Below are 26,190 nucleotides of genomic sequence, written 5' to 3' on the forward strand. Positions count from 1 at the left end.
ATGGCGCCACCCAGGCCGCATCAGCAGGCTAGCCAGTTAGCCATCACCTCCAGCCCATCAGCGGCTACAGCTACAGCTACAGCTACAGGAGAGGGCGACGTCACACCTTTACAGCGGATGCCCACGGTACGTTTTACTTCCGCGGCTCACCGGACTCGGTTAGCCGCTTTACTTCGTTGCCCCCTCTCCTCCACCCGTTTCCTTGCACGGACCGACCTAGAGACCTTAGGAATTTATGAGGAGGTCTGTAGTTTGTTGAACGGGACGGGTATGTCGGGTCTGATCACCATGCAGGAAGCTACTATTCGTACCCTTACGTACGAGTTCTTTAGCTCCTATTCCTTTGACACCGACTCTTATGATGCTGATCACTCCAGCTCTTGCATTCACTTTCGACTCCGCAACGAGTCACACCACTGGACTTTGGCCAAGTTTGGGCAGGTTTTAGGCCTAGTTAGTGACGGTCCCACCGACCCACCTCGAGACCTCCTTCAGCCGCTTTGGGCTGCACTTTCTCACACCCCCTTCCCTTCACGGAAGGGAGCTCACGTTCACTTACCCGCCCCCCGTTACTACTTGCGTCTGATAGGAGAGACCATCTTTGGGCGACCTGAGCCCAATAACGTGACCAACACTGAGCTAGCGATTCTCGCGGGGTACCTCAACATTGACTCCGGTACCCCGTTTGTTCTAAACATTGCCTATCCGGTAGCTCAAAGATTGGAACGGAATTGGGACTCGGGTCAAGACCGCTGTTGTCTGTGGCGGGCTAGTGACTAGGATTGCCCGCCACCTTTACCCCACATCGACCCTTCACTTATTGCACCCGATAGGAGGCTTACCTTGACTGGGAGCCATGACCGACTTCGTCGGTTCCCAAAGGCGAAGGGGAGCGCGAGGACGTGGAAGATCTGTGGTTCCACGTCTGTTACCTTGCCGTGCTCTACCCTTCCGCCACTTTTACCGCTCCCTACCGCCGCGAGGGAGCGAGGCCACCTACACCCACCTACCACCTTACACTTACCCCTCCTTCTTCTTCTAGGAAGAGGAAGCGGGAGGCCGGAGCATCGTCTAGCTCTCAGACTCCGGCCCGGACCCATCTCGCCTCGACTCGGGATCGGACCCACACGACTCCCACACCTCCACCTTCACTCACTCCACCTCCTTCGATCCCGGCCTTTCCGGCCAATTTTGTCCGCCCTCCTGTCTTAGAGGCGCCCGAGGTCATGGACCAAGGGCGTCGTGATGCCGTGCTTTCGGATATGTGCAGGTACATTACTGAGATGAGATGGGATATGGCTTTGGCTGTATTCCCGCTCTACGAGTTCCATATCCGAGCCCGGCGACCGATTCCATAGGGGTGGCCACATCCCTCCACTACCTTCTGACTCAGAGGAGGAGGCGGAGGAGGCACCGGTAGCACGAGAGGTGCGGTTACGGGCTGAGCAGGCGGCACGGTCAGCTGCCAGAGAGGAGGCGAGTGACCCTCCGTTCGTACCCGGTCCGGAGGATCAGCCTGGAGATGACGACTGAGTCTCCCACTTGTTTGTTGCTGGTTTGGGGAGACCGTTTTGTTGAGTCGAGTGCGGAGAGACGGCGGTGCCGACGACGAGTAGCCTCTTGGTCTACTCACTTCCCGATTTCTGGCTGGTTTGGGGAAGTTCGTGTTTTGTATGTTCTCTTACTCTTTTTATTTCGTCTCCTTTATTTTCCTTTTATTGGTTGTATACTCCCATCCCCCATTTTTTTCTTTGGTGTATCTTTGGAGGACAACGAGGGCGTTGTCCGTTTTGGTTTGGGGAGGGTATTGCATCCTTTTGAGTCTGCATCTGCATTTGTTTTGCATTCACGTTTAATTTTTCAGTTTGCATTTGTTGTTTATTTTCATAAAAATCAAAAATCCAAAAAATTAGAAAATGTCAAAATTCAAAAAATTTCACGTTTATTTTTGCATTTAGGTTGAGTCGGAACGGTAGATTCCCGTGATGAAATTGCACTTTAACTTGTCAATTTACTTGAGCCTTGCACCTTATTGATAGTTTTTAGCTTTGTCATACGCATAATCTACGAATTTCTGTTCAAATAATAGTGATTTGTCTAGACTTGACCTATAAACGGCAAACTACTTAAAAATTCGAGTTTTAGAGCCATAATGGTGACATTCATGACCAGTTCATTAGGAATTTTGAGAGTAGTACTCCTTGCATAGCATGTTTGTCTCATTTGCACATTTATGACATTCAATTTCTCGTCAAATGCACATATTCGGGTTTGTGGTTGGTGTGACATGCAGGGAGGGTCTTGCAAATTCCCCTTTCTTTATATCTTCACCCATTTAGCTCCACTTTAGCCAAAACTTGCCTTTTTGACCCATTAGCTACTTTCCAAACTAAGCCTGCCTAGTCAAGCTAGTTAGTGTGTCTTTTGTGGTATGTCTTCCATTGCAGTTTGGTCCGTAATTCTTGTTGGAGTTGGTGTATGGATTAAGGAAGGAGGAAAGAAAAAAAAAGTATTGAAAAAAGAAAAAAAAAAGAGAACGTGAAAGACGATAGAAAAAAAAAAAGGAAAAATTTACATGAGAAAAACAGAAAAAAAAAGAGCTAATACGAAAAGGAAAGAAAGAGAAATTGTGTAAAAAGTTGTGCCCTCTTGTCAGAGTTGAGAAGATGTTCGAAGATGTACAATCGACAAGAGGGTTGGTTGTTTCAGTTAGTTGCTTCAGACGATGTCTCTAAAAGGGAAGTTTGTGACCGTCTGACTCCTCCGTTCTATCCCACATTTTTTGAGGAGATTGTGCTTTGAGTATAGTGAGTTTTGTGCCAAGTGAAGGGCACCTGTGTTTAGTCTTTCAGTCAGTTGAGATCCGGATGGTTTATTGTGGTCCTGTTAGGAACTAGCTTGACGCTTTTACCTCCACATTTCCATAACTTGTTTTGCCTTTTCTCACCTGAACCTCACTATTCCCATATTATTTGCAAATCCTCGTCTGTGACGGACATTATTGGTTAGAGTGTGTGCATTAGTACTTGAATTGTCTTTCATTTTTGTTGCATGCATGCTATGTAGGTCGCAGTTAGGTGAGTGACTGCCTTTTCTTCTCTCTTTTACATATAACATTTACCCTTTGCTTCATGAGAGAAGAGTGACCACGTGAGAGTCCAGTTTTGTTGGTCTTGCAAGGTCGATAGGTCAGCTTTATTTCTGAACAGCTTATAATTCGTTTGCGTGTTGACTGCTTAGCTTTAACTGTTGATTTTTGTTGCATTAAATTGGTTCAAGTAGACAAGTTAAGCTAGCTCTGAGTTATCATTTCCGTTCCATTAGTTTAGTTTTGAGTTTACTCGAGGGCGAGTAAAGGTTTGGTTTGGGGAGATTTGATACGTGCCTAATGTATAGTCTTTTGGCCTATTTCAAAGACGTATTTCTATGCATTTCTATACTGTTTTTATAGTATTTTGCCCCGAATTGGCTACTTTGGTGTATTTGGTCCTTTTTGTAGGAATGATCGCGGAAGTAGCGGAACCATACTCCTTTTCGTCCTTTTTGCATGCATTTAGAGGAGACGGGATTGTCCCAGAGTAAGACATTGCACTTGGAAGTGTCGTTGCACGCATTACGAGGCGTTTGGGTGGAGACGTGAGCTGAATTGAAGATACAAGTGCTTGATCGAGCTGTTTGGTGGTCGATCGAGTGGTTCCTAGGCTCCCTGAGGCTCGATCGAGCTATTCCTTACTCGATCGAGTAAGCTGCACATGACCAAGTCCTCGATCGAGTAACCTGCTGGTCGATCGAGGGACTTCTGCTGAGATGATGGTCGATCGAGTGGTCTAATCTACTCGATCGAGAGGTTTTCACAGGCGTGGGCTTTTAATTAGTCCGTGGATGTTTTATTTCGCAAGTTTTCAGTTTTACCTTCTATTTCAACCTAAGTAAATTAGGTTAATAGACACCTTATTATCTATTATTCACTTTTTACTCTCTAAGTTTCCACAGTAGAATTTTTGCTACGTTACTCTTGCTCCTTCAACTGTTACTTTTACTTTGGGATTATTTCACTCGGACTCGGTTGTTCTTTACGCCGGAATCGCTTAGATTGTAATCTCCTCTCTTCTCTTAATAATAATTAACCTTCTTGTTGTTTTTAATTCTTGTTTGTGTTATTTATCTCTCTTGCCCTAATTTCCGTTATTGAATTCTATTATTATTCCATTATGTCATCTGCTGGGAAATTGTTTGCTGTTAGTTTTATTAAGAATATGAGTAGCTAAACCCTTTCATGTTGGGATTAGGGGATCTGCGGTAGGGAAATGACGACGTAGCGAATGACCTGGACGAATTGATTAAGAGGCTCTGTCACTATAGCAATTTAACTGTAATTCCCGACCTAGTTGAGTGCACGCTTCTATGTCACCCATTAAACTGGCTACAATTAATCCTGGATCGAAAGATTGGACTAAATAGGCCTGCTATAAACAGTAGACTACCCTAATGAGGACGAAAGTTAAGTTAGTGGTATTTTAGGGTGGGAAGTGGACCGAAAGGACCTTCTAATATCCGTCTCCCATTAGTTCGTCTGAGTCATTTACTGCTAAGTTGTTGAACTACCGTAGTGAACCGAATTCCCGACATGTTCCCCTCTTATTGATAGTTTTAATTCACTTTCCTGCTTTACTGCCCTCTGCTTTATTTCTCTTTCCCTTCAACTCCGTAGTTTAGAAACCAAAATTCAATTCAACACCAATTGTTACCATAGGATTATAATTAGATAGCTGTGTTGCATTACCTCCCTGTGGATTCGATACTCGACTGCCTCTGCTACATTTTTAGTTGAGACCGTTAGGTTTTATTTTTGACAGGTACGCGACAGACGTGTCAACGTGGTTGTCAAATCAAAGAAAATAGAAGACCATATCAAAGACCTTCGAACCGTATTTGAGAGACTTAGAAAATGTGAACTCAAGATGAACCCGTTGAAGTGTGCATTTGACGTCACATTTGGGAAGTTTTTGGGGTTCGTAGTCAGGCATAGAGGTATTGAAATTAACCAAACAAAAATCAAAGCCATCAGCAAAATTCTAGAACCAAAGACGCTGAAGGAGCTACGCGGATTGCAAGGACGATTGGCATACATTCGAAGGTTCATTTTTAACCTAGAAGGACATTGCCAACCGTTCAACCATCTTATGAAAAAGGATACTCCGTTCCAATAGGATGAAAAATACAAAAATGCATTCGATAGCATAAATAAGTACTTGGCGAGTGCACCAGTGCTAGGGGAACCAATTCCAGAAAAGCCACTTGTCCTTTACATTGCAGCACAAGAACGCTCGCTGGGAGCAATGCGTATTCAAGAGATTGAAGACCACAAGGAGAGAGCACTCTACTACTTGAGTCATACCTTGGTTGGAGCTGAGTTAAATTACTCCTCTATACAGAAGATATGTTTTGCATTGGCGTTTGCCATCCAAAATTTGAGGCACTACATGCAGGTGCATACTATACATGTGGTCTCAAAAGCTGACCCAATCAAGTACATACTCTCAAGACTTGTCTTATCTGGAAGACTTGCGAAATGAGTAGTGTTACTGATGCCCGTCGTTGTGTGCACCAAAGATAAATTTATACTCCAAACTACTACTATAGCTAGTGGCAGTCAGGGTCGAACCATATGGAGGCGATGCAATTAATAGTTGTCCGATTTTAGTCTTTAAGGTAACAAGTGTGGGGGTTTGATTTGATTTGGTCTATAGCTAAAGGCAATGAAAGTCAGTAAACTAATTAAACGGATGAAATCAAGAATTAAAAGGGTGCTAAGATGGTCAGTTCACTATATGTAACACCCCCATACTCCGAGTGCCTTACCAGGACCACTCAGGTATGAAGACATCACCATCTCGGTTGCCCGAGGCATGATAATCAAATAGACAAAACAGAAACAACATTTATTATAAGTAGTTTAATGAATGAGTACAATCCTCGAAACCAAACTGAAAGTACAATACATTATTCTAAACTAACTGTTCTCAACTGAAATGTAAATAAATGCTAAACTACAGCGGAAGACTCTATCGTCATGTCGTGGCCATCCCAGCTATCCCAGTATCATCTCTATACCTGTTCAATATCTGCTCACCATCCCCGAATGGATCACCGCAGGTTTTACAAAACAACACCGGGGTCAGTACTAATCACACAATCAATATAGATAACAACAATAAGACAAACAGACACAATTGAAATCACACACACACATACACCACCAACTCCCATCATCTCAACACATCGACGTCCCTTTGGACCACCCGCCGATGGGGGACCGCAGCCGTTCCCACCTAAGCCCCGCTCATCGTACGAGCGATAACCCTGTCCATTAATGTGCACATCCCCTTTCGTGGCGGGTTCCACGAAGGGCGAAACTAGGGCGTGAGATCACTCCCGCAAGTGACCCCACTCAGCCGAGAACGCATCTCGAGAACCATCAACAAACACAACCACAATCACAATCACAATTACAATCATCATATCAATCAACTAACTACAGCACATCACCAATATCCCATTATGGGACTAATGCGAGTAGGAAATCCTACCCGGAAAGCACAACACGCAGACGGTATCTACAAATTTGTCTCAAAACGCCTCTTCTATGAACTCTCCTTCTACCATACAACACATAGATACTACTATTCAATTACTATTCATAAAAACCCCCAATTCCTAAATTAGGGTTTCACTAATCTTAACAAAACATTATATAAATTACATTAAAAGCTTACCCTCGACGCAAGGAATCCAACGACACAAACTACGATGCAAACCGACCGTCGAACTCCGGAATTGTCAAGAACGCGATTAGGAAGAAGAACAAGTTGCTTTCTCTCTTAAACAGGTTTTAGGTTTTGTAAAAAGTGATTTAGAACAATGCCGAATAAGTTTAAATACCTTAATCGCGTAATTAACAAAACCCGAGAAAAACCCCAAAAACCAGGACACTCGATCGAGTACCCAAGGTACTCGATCGAGTACCCCTACTCGATCGAGTGCCCCACTACTCGATCGAGTGCCCAACAGGCAGAAACTATTTTATTCTCGCAACATAACCTTACTCGACGAGTAAGGGCTACTCGATAGAGTACCCCCAAGACCATAAATACGGAGTATTACAGTCTTCCCTCCTTAAAAGGAACTTCGTCCCCGAAGTTCAAACCACTACTAAACAAAGGTACTCCCATAAGCTTCCCGACTCGAAGGTCAAAACAAACACAACGTAAAACATGTTACTAACCCAACTTATCCCGACAAACATACCGACACAACATATAAAAGGGGTGTAAAAACTCTTAAAAACTCTCGCGATCATCTCCTACCCCCCTAAAAGAAACAAGGTTACGTCCCCGTAACCATACATACCTGATCAAAAAGGAAAGGGTAACGCTCTTTCATGATATACTCCGCCTCCCATGTAGCTTCCTCAGTCTCATGGTTAGACCAAAGGATCTTAAGCAAGACTGTCTCACCACTCCTGGTCTTTCTAACTTTTCGGTCTAGGATCTGCTTAGGCATCTCAAGGTATGATAAAGACTCATCCAGCTCTAAGCTCTCTGCCTCCAACACATGTGACGGGTCACTCACATACTTCCGCAGCTGCGATACATGAAACACATTATGCACTCTCTCCAAAGCAGCCGGTAAAGCCAAACGATAAGCCACTTCCCCAACTCGCTCTAAGATCTCATAAGGCCCTATAAACTTCTGGCTTAGCTTGCCTTTCTTCCCAAACCTCATAACCCCACGCATAGGAGACACTTTCAGAAGAACCTTGTCCCCAACCTGAAACTCTATGTCCCGACGATGTAGATCCGCATAACTCTTACGTCGATCCTGGGTCGCTCTTATACGTTCTCGATCATCTTGATCTGTTCCACCATCTCATGTACCATCTCTGGTCCTAAAACCACTTTGCCTCAAAGACTATCGTCCCAACAGATCGGACTCCTACATCTCCTCCCATACAAAGCCTCAAACGGTGCCATACCAATACTTGTGTGATAGCTGTTGTTGTAAGAAAACTCTATCAAATCCAACCTCTGCTCCCAGCTACCACCAAAATCCATCACACAAGCTCGCAACATATCCTCAAGAGTCTTGATTGTTCTCTCAGTCTGCCCATCTGTCGCAGGATGAAATGCTGTACTCATCTTCAAAGCTGTTCCCAATGATTCCTGCAACTCCTTCCAAAACCTTGATATAAACCTCGCATCTCTGTCAGACACTATGTCCTTAGGGACTCCATGTAACCTAAGCACGTTCTTTCGATAGGCTATAGCCAGTTGTGCCTTAGTCCATGTATCTTTCATTGGAACAAAGTGAGCTGACTTGGTCAAACGATCCACTATTACCCAAATCATATTGTTACCTTGCTGGCTCTTCGGCAAACCCACAATAAAATCCATGGAAATGGATTCCCACTTCCACTCAGGCACCTCCAAAGACTGAACCTTACCTTGTGGTCTTCTCTGTTCCCCTTTAACTCTCTGGCATGTCAAACAACGGGACACAAACTCAGCGGTCTCTTTCTTCATCCCAGGCCACCAAAACGTTTTCTTCAAATCTTTGTAAAGCTTGTCTCCACCCGGATGAACTGAATATGGTGTGCAATGCGCTTCTGTCATGATTGTCTTTTTCAACTCCTCGTCATTAGGAACACACCACCTACCATCAAACCTCAAGCTACCATCGGTATGAATGGAAAACAGGGACACTTTGTCCCTTTCTCTACTCCGACTCTCCACTCCACTATTTTAGGATCCAAAGCCTGTTTACCTCGAATATCGTCATAAAACTCCATGTGTACTGTCATATCACCCATAGCATCTCCTTTCTGCATCATATGAATCCCAAAGCTCGCTACCTCATCCCTCAGCCTCATCAAAGATAGAGCTGTACACAAGGAATGTACACTCTTTCTACTCAAAGCATCAGCAAGAACATTGGCCTTTCCTTCATGGTAGATGATTTCCATGTCATAATCACCAATCAGCTCCATCCACCTCCTCTGTCTCATGTTCAACTCCTTCTGCGTGAAGATGTACTTGAGACTCTTGTGATCAGAAAATACCTTAAAGATTGCTCCATAAAGGTAGTGCCTCCAAATCTTGAGAGCAAACACCACTGCACCCAACTCCAGGTCATGAGTAGGGTAGTTCTCCTCATAAGGCTTCAATCGCCTAGAAGCATAGGCAATTACTTTACCATTCTGCATCAACACACATCCCAACCCATTCTTCGAGGCATCTGTATAGACCTCGAAATTCTCGCTCCCTTCAGGTAATTCCAAGACAGGAGCTGTGGTCAAACGCTCCTTTAAGGTTTGGAACGCCGTCTCACAACTCTCATCCCAACGAAACCTGTTCTCTTTCCTCATCAACGCTATCATCGGTCTAGCTATCTTGGAGAAATCCTTCACGAACCGTCTGTAGTATCCAGCTAAACCCAAGAAACTCCTAACCTCAGCAACATTCTTCGGTGCTTCCCACTTTGTCACTGCCTCAATCTTCGCCGGATCCACAGCTACCCCATCTTTAGAGATTACATGCCCCAGAAAAGCAACTTTCTCTAACCAGAACTCACACTTGGACAGCTTAGCATACAACTCATGATCCCTCAAAGTCTGCAACACGATCCTCAGATGCTCCTCATGCTCCTCCTTAGTCTTAGAGTAGACTAAGATGTCATCGATAAACACCACCACAAACTGGTCCAAGAACTGTCTGAAGATCCTATTCATCAAATCCATAAACACTGCCGGTGCATTAGACAACCCAAATGGCATCACCACATACTCATAATGGCCATACCTCGACGTGAAAGCTGTCTTCGGTATGTCCACATCTCTAATCTTCACCTGATGGTACCCCGACCTCAAATCAATCTTAGAAAAGACTGTTGCACCGCTCAACTGATCAAACAGGTCATCTATCCTTGGCAAAGGATACTTGTTCTTTATCGTCACACGGTTCAGCTCCCGGTAGTCTATGCATAACCTCAAAGTTCCATCCTTCTTCTTCACGAAAAGAACTGGTGCTCCCCAAGGCGATACACTTGGTCTAATGTATCCCTTCTCTATCAAATCATCCAACTGCTTCCTAAGCTCCTCCATCTCCTTAGGACCCATACGGTACGGTGCCTTAGAGATTGGCCCGTCCCCGGGCTTCAACTCAACGGTGAAATCTATCTCCCTCTTCGGTGGCAACCCGGAATCTCCTCTCGAAAAAGACATCGCAAACTCTCCCACCACTGGTATCTCATCAATGCTAGGGCTCTCTATCCGGTCATCTCTCACATGGCACAAAATCAGAGGACATCCCTTCCTCAGATACGACTTCAAAGTGACAAATTTGCAATCAACTTAACTTTGGGTTTGACTAGAAACCCACGGTAAGACACACTTACACCCTTAGGACCTCTAAGGGACACTTTCTTTTGATGACAGTCTATCTTAGCCTTATACTTTCCTAACCAATCCATCCCAACTATCATCTCAAAACCATTAAAAGGAAACTCTAGCAAGTCTACGGGGAAATCGACTTGCCCAACTATCAAAGATACATCTCTAAACAACCTCCCACACGATACGAGACTCACCGAAGGTATGAAAACTTGCTCCCTAACGGACTCATATACTCTCAACCCCAACTGTTTTACATGACTCGAAGACACAAACGACTGAGAAGCCCCCGAATCAAACAAAACAAACGTAGGAATACCATTAACAAGGAATGTACCGGTGATAACGTGCGCATCCTCCTCAGCTGCCTTCTTGTCCATCATGAACAACTTGCCACATCGGTCTTCTCGCCCACCTCCCGGACAAGTACTAGGCGATGCGGTCGGCTTAGCACCCGACCCTTGATTGTTGTTGTTGTTCATCGGTGTCTTCGCATAAGAATTACCGCCGTTGCGGTTGCCTCCACTCGATAGCTCGACCTCCCGGTTTGGCCATGATCCACTGGTGCATGTTGCTCGCAAAGCTCTGTGCAGGTCTCTCGAAAAAGATCCGGTGCGCTCGTGCACTCATGTCTCTTGTGGCCTACGCCACCACAACCAAAGCGAGTCACTCCCGTTGTTGCTCACACTTCCACGACCTCGCCCAAAGGAAATTCCAAAGACTAAACCCGGACCCGGAAGAAAATCCCTTAGATTGATTGTGGTTGCCTTTCTTGAAATTAGATTGGCCACCACCCTCGCTCTCAGACTTCCTCTTCTCTCCACCCGACCTCTCCTGAGCCATCTCCACTAGCCTCTCAGCTCTCCCAGCCCTCTCATATGCTTCCTTCACATCAGTAAGGACTCCCACGGGTAACTTATCCATAATCTTCGTGGTTAGCCCTCTCTCAAACCTCAAAGCCAGATTCTCCTCACTCAAACCATGTCCTCAAAGCATATCTGGATTTCTCATTGAACTGCCTGTAGTACTCAGCCACAGACATCTCAGCCGTCATCTTAAACTTGTCGAACTCCTCTCTCAACTTACTCCTCACATGTTCTGGTACGAACTCCTTCCTCACAGCCCTACGAAACTCCTCCCAAGGTATAGCAGGTAACCCCTGGTTGGTATATATCTCCTTGGCACTCACTTTCACTGAATCCCACCATTTGCCAGTTTTGCCTCCCTCGGATAGAATGCGGCTGATCCACTCTCATCTCATCGGGAAAGCGAACTAAATCTAGTATGTTCTCCATCTCCCTCAGCCAACTATCAAGATGGTTAGGCTCCTCAACCCCCTTGTACTCCTTCGGGTTAAACCTCGCAATATAGAGGCTGACTTTAGCATGGTCAACCTCCTTCTCCTTACTCTTATCCTTGTCCTCATTCACTCTCTTCAGGGTCTCAGTAAGAGCGTCCTGGTGTTCCAACATCTTAACGATGTCATCCGTAGTCATAACCTCAGCTCTCGCGTACAAAGCATTTCTCTTGGGCGGCATCTTGAAGCTATATAAGAAAGGGATAAACATAAACACGCGTACTAAACCTCAAAACACGAAAACGCGCTGCCCAGAACCTACTCGATCGAGTATCCAAACCCACTCGATCGAGTAACGGGCTACTCGATCGAGTGCCCCCATGTACTCGATCGAGTACCCAAACTCCAGAACCAAATAGACCTTCTGATCTCTAACCCACTCGATCGAGTATCTAGGCTACTCGATCGAGTGACCCCCTACTCGATCGAGTACCCCTAGTTACTCGATCGAGTGCCCCAAAACTCGATTCTGGACTCAAAATCGCCAAAAACCTACCCGATCGAGTCAGCCTCACTCGATCAAGTACCACTAATACGTAAGAGCTACCCGCATATTACGTCACATACTAACATGCTAAATTTATAAATCATATTATATCATCGTAAACATGTTACGCATCCTTCTACTAACTACGAAATCATTTCATTACGCTATTAAAAGCCACATCGTAAATCATTCAACTTGTTATCACTCATTAACATGTTCAACATATAATCATTCTCTTTCACATGCTCAACCTCCTACTTCAACACCAAACAATCAACACACTTCATCACTTTGTTGCACAAGTTAAACAATCACACAGACGACTCAACAAACACGTTCCCATGTGACCGGTTCAAAGTTGTAGGGCGACCCCCGCGACTTTAGGACGTCTCCCAAGCCTTTGCACTAGCTCCTACAACTTTTACCCCGGGTTCATTTTAATTGACTCCCTATGTTCATTAAGTTCATTGGTTACGGGTTTCAGGATCGTCGCTCTGATACCATTTGTAACACCCCATACTCCGAGTGCCTTACCAGGACCACTCGGGTATGAAGACATCACCATCTCGGTTGCCCGAGGCATGATAATCAAATAGACAAAACAGAAACAACATTTATTATAAGTAGTTTAATGAATGAGTACAATCCTCGAAACCAAACCGAAAGTATAATACATTATTCCAAACTAACTGTTCTCTCAATGAAATGTAAATAAATGCTAAACTACGGCGGAAGACTCTATCGTCATGTCGTGGCCATCCCAGCTATCCCAGTATCATCTCTATACTGTTCAATATCTCGCTCACCATCCCCGAATGGATCACCGCAGTTTTACAAAACAACACCGGGGTCAGTACTAATCACACAATCAATATATATAACAACAATAAGACAAACAGACAATTTGAAATCACACACACACACATACACCACCAACTCCCATCATCTCAACACCGACCGTCCACTTTGGACCTACCCGCGATGGGGACCGCAGCCGTTCCCACCTAAGCCCCGCTCATCGTACGAGCGATAACCCCGTCCATTAATGTGCACATCCCCTTTCGTGGCGGGTTCCACGAAGGGCGAAACTAGGGCGTGAGATCACTCCCGCAAGTGACCCCACTCCGAGAACGATCTCGAGAACCATCAACAAACACAACCACAATCACAATCACAATTACAATCATCATATCAATCAACTAACTACAAAGACATCACCAATATCCCATTATGGGACTAATACCGAGTAGGAAATCCTACCTGGAAAGCACAACACGCAGACGGTATCTACAAAAATTTGTCTCAAAACGCCTCTTCAATGAACTCTCCTCCTACCATACAACACATAGATACTACTATTCAATTACTATTCATAAAAACCCCCAATTCCTAAATTAGGGTTTCACTAATCTTAACAAAACATTATATAAATTACATTAAAAGCTTACCCTCGACGCAAGGAATCCAACGACACAAACTACGATGCAAACCGACCGTCTGAACTCCGGGAATTGTCAAGAACGCGATTAGGAAGAAGAACAAGTTGCTTTCTCTCTTAAACAGGTTTTAGGTTTTGTAAAAAGTGATTTAGAACAATGCCGAATAAGTTTAAATACCTTAATCGCGTAATTAACAAAACCCGAGAAAAACCCCCGTAAAACCGGACACTCGATCGAGTACCCAAGGTACTCGATCGAGTACCCCCCTACTCGATCGAGTGCCCCAGCTACTCGATCGAGTGCCCAACAGGTCAGAAACTATTTTATTCTGCAACATAACCTTACTCGACAGAGTAAGGGCTACTCGATAGAGTACCCCCAAGACCATAAATACGGAGTATTACACTATAGTTTCGGCGGCAGTATACTAGGTAGGTCTAAAAAAAACACGTGAGACGGGAAAATAAGAAGTCCTCTCGGTCCATTCTTACAGGTAGCATCTTTCGATCTCGCTACAGGTCCCTAATATCACTAATCCTAACTTTCGACCTGAAAAGTGACTAAAAAGGCTAAATTAACTCATCTTTCGATCTCATTAAACTAGTCGTCTTAATTAGGTAGGCTATTTCCCTTCCCTATCTTTCGATCTTTATTAGGTCGGTCAACTCCTAAACATTCAACTAGTCGCGTGCACTCGATTCGTCAAACATGGCAATTAAATTAACTAAAACAAAACTAATACTCACGTGGACAGTCGATCGACCAGGGTGTGCGGTCGATCGACCGTGGCGCGATCTAGGTCTACTATTCTAATGCCGCCTACTCCTACAGATTCCCTACATCCTAGCACAAGGGGTTTAGCTACTCATACTGGAAATAATAACAACAATAAACTTAACAATTAAAACATTCGAATTCATGATTAAATTAATTAAACGAACAGTTAACATAAGACAATAAATTGGTTTTGGGAGATCTAACCTAGCAATTCTATACTACGAATGAAAGCAAACAAACTGAATATAGAACAGAGGAATACCGTGTAAAACAGGAAGGAAAGATCAAAACCGAATGCAAAGAGTAAACTTTATTGACGGAAATTAATCTAACTAACGAATGTTTAGAACTTGATGATAAAACTGAAGTAAAGCTTGATAAAAACTAGATGATAAAACTCAATAACCTAGGTTACGTTATATAGAAAATATACGTAGCACTTATTCCTTAACCTAATATACAATGGGCTTCTTAATTCTCGATCTTTTTATTTGCGTCAGATTAGCGGCTTGGTCGATCGACCACTGTAACCGGTCAATCGACTGGTCTGCACTGAAAAGTACCTTCTGGAACTCGTGCTCTGGTCGATCGACCATAGAGGTCAGTCGATCGACTGCTTTAGCTGATAGTCTGCTTTTAGTTCTTCATAAAATTATCTTTCAGGCCTCGAAATGCGCACCAAGCTCGTTCCGTGAGTAAATACTTCACGTCAAACGCAATGCAAGGTACTCGGGGACGGATTTAGCTTGATTTCCGCTGGATTCTTCACATTTCTGCAATAATGTACAAAAACACGAAAGTAGACGGAAATAGGGGGAATAGTAGCATAAACTACATAAATGAGCTCTGAAATGCATGTAAAATGAGGTGTAAAACATCATATTTAAGACACGCATCAAACTTCCCCAAACCAAACCCTTGCTTGTCCCCAAGCAAGAACTAGACTCGATCCTAAAAACCTAATTGGAACGAGTTCAATCTCAGAGCGAAATGCAAACTGAATAGCCTAAACCAATTTAATGCAACAACTAACAATCAATTAGCAATATGAACCATGCAAACGAGTTATGTAGTCGTTAAAAATAGTTGAACCGTCAACTTTAGAGACTTGTCAAATTGGACTCTCACGGGTCGCTCAAATCACTCAAATAAGCACAAGGTGAATATATGTAAAGATAGAAAGAATTCATTTTGTAGTGACACTCACCTAACTACGACCTATAAGAACATGCCTGCAATCTAATATGAAAATAATCTCTACAACCGTACATATGCATTCAACCCAAACAAATGACCATGACACATGCCGAGGTAAAAATGGATATGTGAGGTATGGGTAAGAAGAGGCTAAGATAAATTTGGATGAAAACAGAGTTAAAAGCCAAGCTAGTAACTAAGGGAACCAAATTATAACAACATCCAACTTCTTGCTCAAGGATTCAATCGAACGGTGCTAATTATCAAGCACAAATCTCGCATTCTCCATAATAATCAATCAACTCCCCGTAAGATATAATTGCAACATGGGAGCAAAAATCGCCATAAAATAAAGACTTTAAATCATGCGAATTGATTTTTTTCTTCTTTCCTTCCCGGGCTGCAGTCGATCGACCAAGATGGGCAGTCGATCGACCGCCCTCTACAGCATGCGTTTCTTTTTTTTTTTCTTTTTTCGATCTTCTTCTCTTTTTTTTCTTTTTCAATTCTATTTTTTTTCCTTCTTTCCTTCCTTTTTTTCATCTTCCCAACATCATCTCAAAATGAGCATTAGCTACCAAAAACAAAGTAACAATCCCAAGAACATAAACTACTAGCTTGACAAGGGCAGGCTAAGTGTAGGATGTAGTAACGGGACAAAAAGGCTATTTTTGGCAGTGTGGAGCTTATGGGCAAAATGAATAAAGGGGGAACCTCTTCCACATGTGTCAACAAACCACAAACCGAATGCATACAGGTATTAAGCAGATTAAGTTCATACTTATGCATATTGATGTAACATGTCTCATAAGGAGTACTACTCACAATCCTAGATAAACTGGTCATAGATGACACCAGTTATAGGCTCTAAAACTCAGAAAATATAAGTAGTTTGCCAAAAATCTAAGTCAAGTCTCAAGTTCAGCAAGAACTGTAACGAAAACTCGTAGATTATGCATATATGATTCTACTAATAACATATCAGTTAGCAAGGCTTAGGCATTAAACAGCTGCAAATGCAATATCATTGAAATACTACCGTTCCGACTCGACCTACATGCTAAAATAAACGTGCATTTTTTGAATTTTTTTTGAAAATTTTCAATTTTTTTGGATTTTCTGTATATATAAGGGAAAATAAACAACAATGCAAGACAAAATGTAAATGTGAATGCAAGCAAATGAAATGCAACGCAAAACCCTTCCCCAAACCAAATCGCACAATGTCCCCATTGTGCAAAATCATGTAATGAAATAAAAGGAAAACGGGAATTTGCGAAAATTAACTAAATAAGACATGAAATAAGGACTCGGAAACTCACAAGACTTTAAGCGCAGCAAAAGGAAACCTCCCCAAACCAGCGTGAGCTAGGAGGTTTTAGTAGCCAGCAGTGCTACTATAGGTACCTGAAAAGACAGAAAATACCGCGCATAAAACCAAGAAAACAATTATTGAAACGGTAACTGTGTGCAAAATTTAAAAACGGACGAAAACAGAAATATGTCGGAGAATAAAGAGGAGAAAAGACTCCCTTGATTCCGCAAATCGACCAAACACAGCAGGGGAATGATCGAAAACAGGTACAACAGCGTATGGCGGTCGATCGACCAAAGTGAACAGGAACAGAAGCTCCTGAAATGCGCAGCTCAGTCGATCGACCACATAGGCCAGTCGATCGACAGGAAAACCTGCTGTAAGTTTCTGATTTCTTCGAATTAGCTCAATAAATTGAGCCAACATGGTCTATAAACCTGCAAATACACACAATAACGCGCCCAAAATTGCGCAAAACCCAAAGCAATAGTCTAAAGTGTATAAAATCCTAAACAAACTTATTAAAATGTGAAGTCTCGCGCACACGAAAAACGGTAAATAGTCTTAAAAAGAAATAAAATGAATGGTTTATAAAGCATTCGATCAACTAGTAGTTGATCAAGAACGACCACGGAATAGCCCACTTGCTCGGTTCCTGACTACAAGAAGTAGCCTCAACAGTGCTCATCTTCTCAGCTGCACTCTTCTCAACTCCAACATCCGCGGAACTCAACGGATCAACGGCTTCAGCATCTCCCCATTCAATGACCTCGTCCGGCTCATCAAAGTCCAAGTCGGACTCTCTCACTTTGACTGGCTCCTCATCAGGCTCCTCATCTGTGCCATAGCTAAGACATCCTAGACCGCCTCTTTGAACGATTGGCTCCTTCACAGCTGGAGCAACATGCGGCTCTTCCTTCCCCAAACCAGCTCCTGCAATATCCAAAACAGAAAAATCTTCCTCCAATTTGCTCCCAATCTGGGGCGGAGGTGTTATAACAGGAATAGGTGTAGAGACAGGCATATCAGGAAGCACAAAATAGGATTTCTTTTCAGAAACCGTATTACAAGTGACTGGCCACATGGGGTCTTTCTTCTTAGCTGTCTGGGCAAAGACAATGGAATGTTTCCCTACTTTGAAGGTCAAAGTCCCTGAACCAACATCTATAACTGCACCAGCAGTGTGCAGAAATGGTCTACCCAATATGATAGGAATGTGGGCATCCTCGGGCATATCTAGTACAACGAAGTCAACAGGGAAAAAAAACTTTCCTATTTGCACAGGAATGTCCTCTAAGACTCCTATTGGCTGGACCGCAGTTCGATCAGCCATCTGTACTGTCATGTCGGTAACTGCAAACCTAGTCAATTTTAATTTCCTAGCAAGACTCAAAGGCATTACACTAATACTGGCTCCTAGGTCACATAAGGCCTTCTCAATAAAAAAAGGTGCCAATACTACAAGGAACTGAAAAGCTACCTGGGTCTTCTAGCTTATGAGGTGCAGTGTTGGTCAAATAAGAGCATGACTCCTCAGTTAGTGCGACAGTGTGCACAGTTTCAAATGACTTCTTTTTGGACAAAAGTTGCTTCATAAATTTCATGTAAGCAGGCACTTGATTAACTAATTCAAGAAAAGGAACTTGTACGTTTAAGCTACGAATAACATTTTCAAATTTATTAAACGATACCTGTTCCTTCGTTGGCACCAATCTCTCTGGATAAGGGGCTGTAAGAAGTAACTTAGCCCTCTCCTCTAAATCTCTCATGCCGGCATCAGTGGATTTAGGCTGAAAATCCACTACCTTATCTTTGTTGAAGCTTGAACCCTCTTCAGACCGTCTCAAAAATGAACCATTAACCGTCGTCGGGTCATATTTCGGAACTGGGACTGACCCATCAGCATTCGGGTCTTGCCCCAATATTTTCGGAGTAGTCGTACCCCGAAACAAGTGGTCCCTCAAGTTATTTTGCATTGGAGGACGAAAAGACTCACCATCAGCAGCGTTGTCAGTCGATCGACCAGGTTGGTCAGTCGATCGAACGACTTCTATAGGACCAGAAGCTACTGTATGTCGCGGACCGGCCGATCGACTGGGCATATCAGTCGATCGACCGATATACTGGTAATCGCCTTTTTCTTTCCACTGTTCGTTCCAGCTTTCTTCTGACTCGGTTCCGCTTCGTCTTTTTCAGTGACATCTTCGACCATGGCGGGCCCATCAAGGGTAGACCAACTCCTCAAGGTAATTACATTTAAGGTCTCCTTTTGATCAGTTTGCGTCGGTAAATGTCCCGGAGCTCGAGTTGTATTCTTGCTAGCCAATTGAGCAATTTGGCTCTCCAACATCTTCATCCCGGCCTCTCTAGCTTGAGACTCTTTCAGCAACAAGTTTTTCAATTCGGCAAAATCAGAACCTTGGGATTGTTGCTGCTGCGGCACATAGGGAGGTTTTTAAAACTGTTGTTGCTTATGAGGGGGCACATAGTTCTGCTGCTGCTGCTGATGTGGAGGTGGAGTTGGATTTAGGATATTTTGGCTACTCCACCTCAAGTTTGGATGGACATTCGGCTCATAGTAAGTGTTTGTCTGCCTATAATGTTGAAAGGCAGCACAAGACTCATAGGGACTAGGACAATTGTCTGAAACATGTCCCTCAGCTCCACATCTGTTAAAGGACCGTCTGAAACAGCATTTACATGATAGATCCCTCCTTTTGAAGCTCCTCCCAACTCATACTTATCAAACCTCGCCGTGAGAGCTTCTAATGCAGCTACAGAAGGGGATTCAGCACTTCTCCTTTGATTTCCCCTGGAATTTCCATACTCAGCTTTGTGGGTGGCCAAATCATCAATAATTTTCCACCTCTTAGTCTCTCCCACATTCTCCTGGAATCTGCCACTAGCTGCCGCATCTAGGATAGCTCTCTGATTGTCATAAAGCCCATTATAAAATTGATTGCATAGGCTCCATTTCTCAAACCCATGGTGCAGAATAGTTCGCACCAGCTTCTTGAAACGGACCCATGCCTCATGAAAATTCTCATCAGGACCCTGTTTAAAGCTCGTGATTTGAGCTCTAATGGCATTCGTCTTCGAGGCAGAGAAATACTTTTTGTAGAATGCTAGGGCCAAAGAATTCCAGTCAGTGATCCCATTAGCAGCTCGATCCAGGTCTCTGTACCACTCCCTTGCAGCATCACGAAGAGAGAATATAAACATAGTTTCCTTCACCTGGTCCTGGGTCACACCGAGTGGTGGGGGTATGGAACATCAATAATCAATGAATGTCTCCATGTGCTTGGCTGCATCTTCATTTGCAGCTCCCCGAATTGGTTTCTCTCAACCAAGTTAATATAAGAAGGCTTCGGCTCGAATTTTCTGTCCTCCCCGGGTAATGCGAATCCTTTATAAAGATTCGCAGCTGTCGGCTGAGAGTGACTGGCTATACTCGCTTCTTCAGCCATGACTGTAAAATCTGGAGAGGTGACGGTCTCGAATGAAGAAGTGGAAATAGGAGATGAAGGTGGATCCTCCTCGAACATCTCGTTCTCGCAAAAACTAGAATGAGAACCAGGCTCTTCCTCTGACTGTTGTTCTTGAAACAATCTCCTCTTCACGCGCAAAGTTCTCTCAATCTCAGGATCGAATGGTAGTAATTCACCGCCCTGTGACCTGCGCATAAGAAGAAACTACAAGAAGAATATGAGAAAATTTTAAGGAACAGATGTCCCTTAAACTAAGAGAAAGACTAAAATAAAAACAACTAAAAATTTTAAACAATTGCCTCCCCGGCAACGGCGCCAAAATTTGATGCCCGTCGTTGTGTGCACCAAAGATAAATTTATAGTCCAAACTACTACTATAGCTAGTGGCAGTCTGGGTCGAACCACAGGGAGGCGATGCAATTAATAGTTGTTCGATTTTAGTCTTTAAGGTAACAAGTGTGGGGGTTTGATTTGATTTGGTCTATAGCTAAAGGCAATGAAAGTCAGTAAACTAATAAAACGGATGAAATCAAGAATTAAAAGGGTGTTAAGATGGTCGGTTCACTATAGTTTCGGCGGCAGTATACTAGGTAGGTCTAAAAACAAACACGTGAGACGGGAAAATAAGAAGTCCTCTCGGTCCATTCTTACAGGTAGCATCTTTCGATCTCGCTACAGGTCCCTAATATCACTAATGCTAACTTTCGTCCTGAAAAGTGACTAAAAAGGCTAAATTAACTCATCTTTCGATCTCATTAATCTAGTCGTCTTAATTAGGTAGGCTATTTCCCTTCCCTATCTTTCGATCTTTATTGGGTCGGTCAACTCCTAAACATTCAACTAGTCGCGTGCACTCGATTCGTCAAACATGACAATTAAATTAACTAAAACGAAACTAATACTCACGTGGACAGTCGATCGACCAGGGTGTGCGGTCGATCGACCGTGGCGCGATCTAGGTCTACTATTCTAATTCCGCCTACTCCTACAGATTCCCTACATCCTAGCACAAGGGGTTTAGCTACTCATACTGGAAATAATAACAACAATAAACTTAACAATTAAGACATTCAAATTCATGATTAAATTAATTAAACGAACAGTTAACATAAAACAATAAATTGGTTTCGGGAGATCTAACCTAGCAATTCTATACTACGAATGAAAGCAAACAAACTGAATATAGAACAGAGGAATATCGTGTAAAACAGGAAGGAAAGATCAAAACCGAATGCAAAGAGTAAACTTTAGTGACGGAAATTAATCTAACTAACGAATGTTTAGAACTTGATGATAAAACTGAAGTAAAGCTTGATAAAAACTAGATGATAAAACTCAATAACCTAGGTTACGTTATATAGAAAATATACGTAGCACTTATTCCTTAACCTAATATACAATGGGCTTCTTAATTCTCGATCTTTTTATTTGCGTCAGATTAGCGGCTTGGTCGATCGACCACTGTAACTGGTCGATCGACTGGTCTGCACTGAACAGTACCCTCTGGAACTCGTGCTCTGGTCGATCGACCATAGAGGTCAGTCGATCGACTGCTTTAGCTGATAGTCTGCTTTTAGTTCTTCATAAAATTATCTTTCAGGCCTCGAAATGCGCACCAAGCTCGTTCCGTGAGTAAATACTTCACGTCAAACGCAATGCAAGGTACTCGGGGACGGATTTAGCTTGATTTCCGCTGGATTCTTCACATTTCTGCAATAATGTACAAAAACACGAAAGTAGACGGAAATAGGGGGAATAGTAGCATAAACTACATAAATGAGCTCTGAAATGCGTGTAAAATGAGGTGTAAAACATCATATTTAAGACACGCATCAGTTACTTAAGAAGTACGACTTGGTATTTGTTCCTCAAAAGGCTATAAAAGGTCAAGCTATCGCCGATTTCTTTGCCCATCATCCAGTACCAGGAGAGTGGGAACTTACAGATGACCTTCCAGGAGAAGAAATCTTCTACGTAGACATTCTACCTCCATGGCAGATGTACTTTGACGGTGCTTCAAGACAAGACGGAGCTGGAGTTGTATTTATAACTCCACAAAATCATCTCATGCCATATGCCTTTACGCTTAATCAGTTGTGCACAAATAATATGGCAGAATATCAAGCTCTCATACTTGGCCTTCAAATAGCGATCGAAATAGGCGTTAGAGATATGGATATCTACGGTGACTTGAAGCTGGTGATCAACCAAGTCCTCGATGAATACGAAGTGAAAAAGGAAGACTTGATTCCCTATCATCAACGAGCATTGTAACTGCTCAATCAACTTGACTCCATCAAAATTGGTCATGTACCAAGGACTGCCAATAAGTTGGTTGGCGCGCTTTCTAACCTTGAAGCCACTTTGTCACTGGGGGCATAAGAGTCTATACAAGTCTTAGTCTGTAATCGTTGAGCGGTATCATTCTTGAAGGAGAAGAAAATGTAGATACGACCAACATAATTTGCGTCTACACAGCAGATGAAGAAGACTGGCGTCAACCTGCCTTTGATTTCTCGGACCACCAAAAATTACCTAATGATCCTAGACACAAGGTAGAGATACGTTGATGTGCTCCGATGTTTATTCACTATAAAAGGGACGCTATACAGACGTTCTTTCTCGGGATAATGGTTGAGGTGTCTAAGCAAGGACGAAGCTGATAAATTAATGCATGAAGCTCACTCTGGTATTTGTGGCGCTCATTAATCTGGGCCTGAACTTCACAATTGTGTCAAAACAATGGGGTATTAATACCTAGCCAACCATGGTGCAAGATTGTATGAACTTCGCGAAAAAGTGTGAACCTTATGAGTTCTACACAAACTTCATACACCAACCGCCAGAGCCGTTACACCCTACTGTTTCTTCATGGCCCTTTGAAGCTTGGGGACTTGATGTTGTGGGACCTCTTAATCCAAAACCTCAAATGGACATGAGTATATTCTCGCCGGCACTGACTACTTCTCACAATGGGCAGAAGCCATGACGCTATAGAAAGTCAAAAAGAAAATGTTGTGGACTTCATTCGAACCCAGATCATCTACAGATATGGTGTACCTCAACGTATCACAACCGACAATGGGAAACAATTCTTCAACCATCTGATGACAAGTTTAGGAGACAAGTTCAAGTTCAAACAATACAAGTCATCAATGTACTACGCTTCTACAAATGGTTTGGCTAAAGCCTTCAATAAGACCCTTTGCAACTTGTTGAAGAAAGTAGTAGCAAAGTCAAAGCGAGACTGGCATGAAAGAATTGGTGAGGCATTATGGGCGTATCGTACCACATACAAAACGCCTACTCTAGTGACCCCGTATGCATTAGTGTACGGAGTTGAGGCCGTGTTGCCATTAGAGTTGCAGATCCCATCTTTACGCATCGCTATCAAAGAAGGACTCACAGATGACAAAAATGACAAATTGCGATTAACAGAATTGAAGGCTCTTGATGAAAAAATATTAGAGGCTCAACAAAAGCTCTAGTGTTATCAAGCAAGGTTGTCACGCGCATTCAGCAAAAAGGTGTGCCCTCGTTCTTTCCAAGTCGGAGACCTGGTCCTTGCGGTACGAAGGCTAATCATCACTTCTCACAAACCAGTTGGTAAATTCACCTCTAAGTGGGATGACCCATACGTGGTACAAGAAGTCTACACAAATGGTGCTTATAAGATTGTTGATGAAGATGGTGTTCGTGTCGGTCCAATCAATGGAAAATTCTTGAAGCGCTACTACTCTTGAGGCTCAACAATAAAGGCTCCTAAGCAAGAGCATAAACTGCCACCAAGGCTCCTAAGTAAGAGCTTAAACTGCACACAAAGCTCCTAAGCAAGAGATTAAACTGCATACCCCAAAAAAAATTAATAATCTAAAAAAAATCCTTCTCTTTTATGAACTACATCGGCTTGAACTTCTAAAGTACTTCGTGCTTTACAAGTACATAGTCAGCTTGGGTAAACATGTAGCTTAAGTGCAGCCACACTTCCAAACAAACATCATCCCTCTTTGAACTAAGTTGGCTTGATCTTGTGAAGTGCAATTCTGTGCTTTAGAGAAATGTACGCCATTGTTCGTAGAGACTTCTCAAATATGTGTTGCAATAATTTAGGAAGTATGTCATCTTCCTAATGTCGTTAACAAATTGCTTGGTGTATTAACTCGATGCATTGCGTAGCCTCTTGAAGTCGACGAGTCAGGTATATTACATGACATCTCCTAAGAGAGTCAAAATAATTTGACTCGGGGTAGCTTGCGGTCTCTTGCTCTTGAAGTCGACAAGTCTGGTGCATTACATGACAACTCCTAAGAGAGTCGCTCGCCGTCTTGTTCTTCCCATTGACAAGTCGGTAAATTTCAGGACTCGGAGTAGCTCGTAGTCTCTTGTCTCTTACACCTCCCGCAGTCGACGAGCTAGGTTCATTGCAGGGTAACTCCAAAGAGAAACCAAACGAACCCATATCGGATTAGCTCGTAGTCTCTTCATGTCGACGAGTCGGTATATTGCATGATCTGAAGTAGCCTCCATATCTTCATGCTGTCGACGGATCGGGTACATTGCATGATAACTCCAAAAGGAGAATCGAAATGATCCGACCGGAGTAACCTTTATATCTTCATGCGGTTGACGGATTGGGTACGTTGCGTGACAGCTCCAATGAGAGTTGAAATGATCCAATCAGAATAACTCTAAATCATCACGCGATCGACGAATTGGGTACATTACATGACAACTCCGAAGAGAGTCAAAATGATTCGACCGGAGTGAATCCACATAGGTTGATAAGCCTGATTTGAAGTGACTACAAGCCTGCACGAAATACAACAAACAAGCATACAAGTGGCAAAGTCAGAGATGACGGGTACCGGCTATGCAATTACCGAATTTTAAACGAAGCCTCGGATAAATTCACAGTAGCTGGATAAAAGAAGAACAAAGGGCAAGTAATATGAGATTGATACGTTAAATAATTATAAAAACTACAAGAAACAAAATTAGGTTATTCTCATCTGTGCACCTAAATTTTTCACTTTTCCTAGATGTACCCCTGCGTATGATATAATACTAATTGCACACCTAAGCTTAGTTAGTTGTTCCCAACCGTGTCTAAACTACTCAAAACCGTCAAATAGAGGTTTTAAGTGCCAACATGTCATGAGTGGGTTGCCAACATGGCTTTTTACTTTTCTCTTATATTTCATCTAAACTTTTCCCCGTTTTTTCATTGGTTTCCCTCCATACTTCCTATTATATAATCCATACTTCCCTCCATCTTTCTTTCATTAATAACTCGAATATTTTTCACCCTCCATTTTTTTCTCTTATTTTTCTTTAATTATTCTTATATGTCTCCATAATTAAAGGAAAATAAAGGAAAAAATGGAGGCTGAAAAACAGGCCCGTCCAATAGGGTGCTCAACCGGTTCTTAGAACCGAGGCCCAAAAGACAAAGGGTCCAAAATTTATATTTTCAATGTACATAAGTATATCTGAGATGTTAATGGCGCAACGGCAATGATCTAATTGTTCAATTGTTCCTCAAAATCCACGAGCGATCAAATCTCACTACTGCGCATGCCTTTTTGGTTTCCTTTTTACATTAGTATGTAAGTGGGGCCCATTGTACTTAACGTATTGTATATTGTGTTTTATTATGCCATTTTCTCGGAAATACTAGTTACGG

General features: G+C 43.0%; 1 protein-coding gene across 1 annotated transcript; it reads left to right on the plus strand.

Annotated features, from left to right (window-relative positions):
• On the plus strand, positions 1–22,781 carry LOC141649628 (uncharacterized). The gene is made up of 2 exons (XM_074458312.1): positions 1–126; positions 22,383–22,781. The coding sequence occupies exons 1-2, from the start codon at positions 1–3 to the stop codon at positions 22,779–22,781; spliced, it is 525 nt and encodes a 174-aa protein (XP_074314413.1).
• Positions 22,782–26,190: the final 3,409 nt, after the last annotated feature.

Source organism: Silene latifolia, chromosome 3 (genome assembly GCF_048544455.1).
Source record: "Silene latifolia isolate original U9 population chromosome 3, ASM4854445v1, whole genome shotgun sequence".
NCBI lineage: Eukaryota > Viridiplantae > Streptophyta > Magnoliopsida > Caryophyllales > Caryophyllaceae > Silene > Silene latifolia.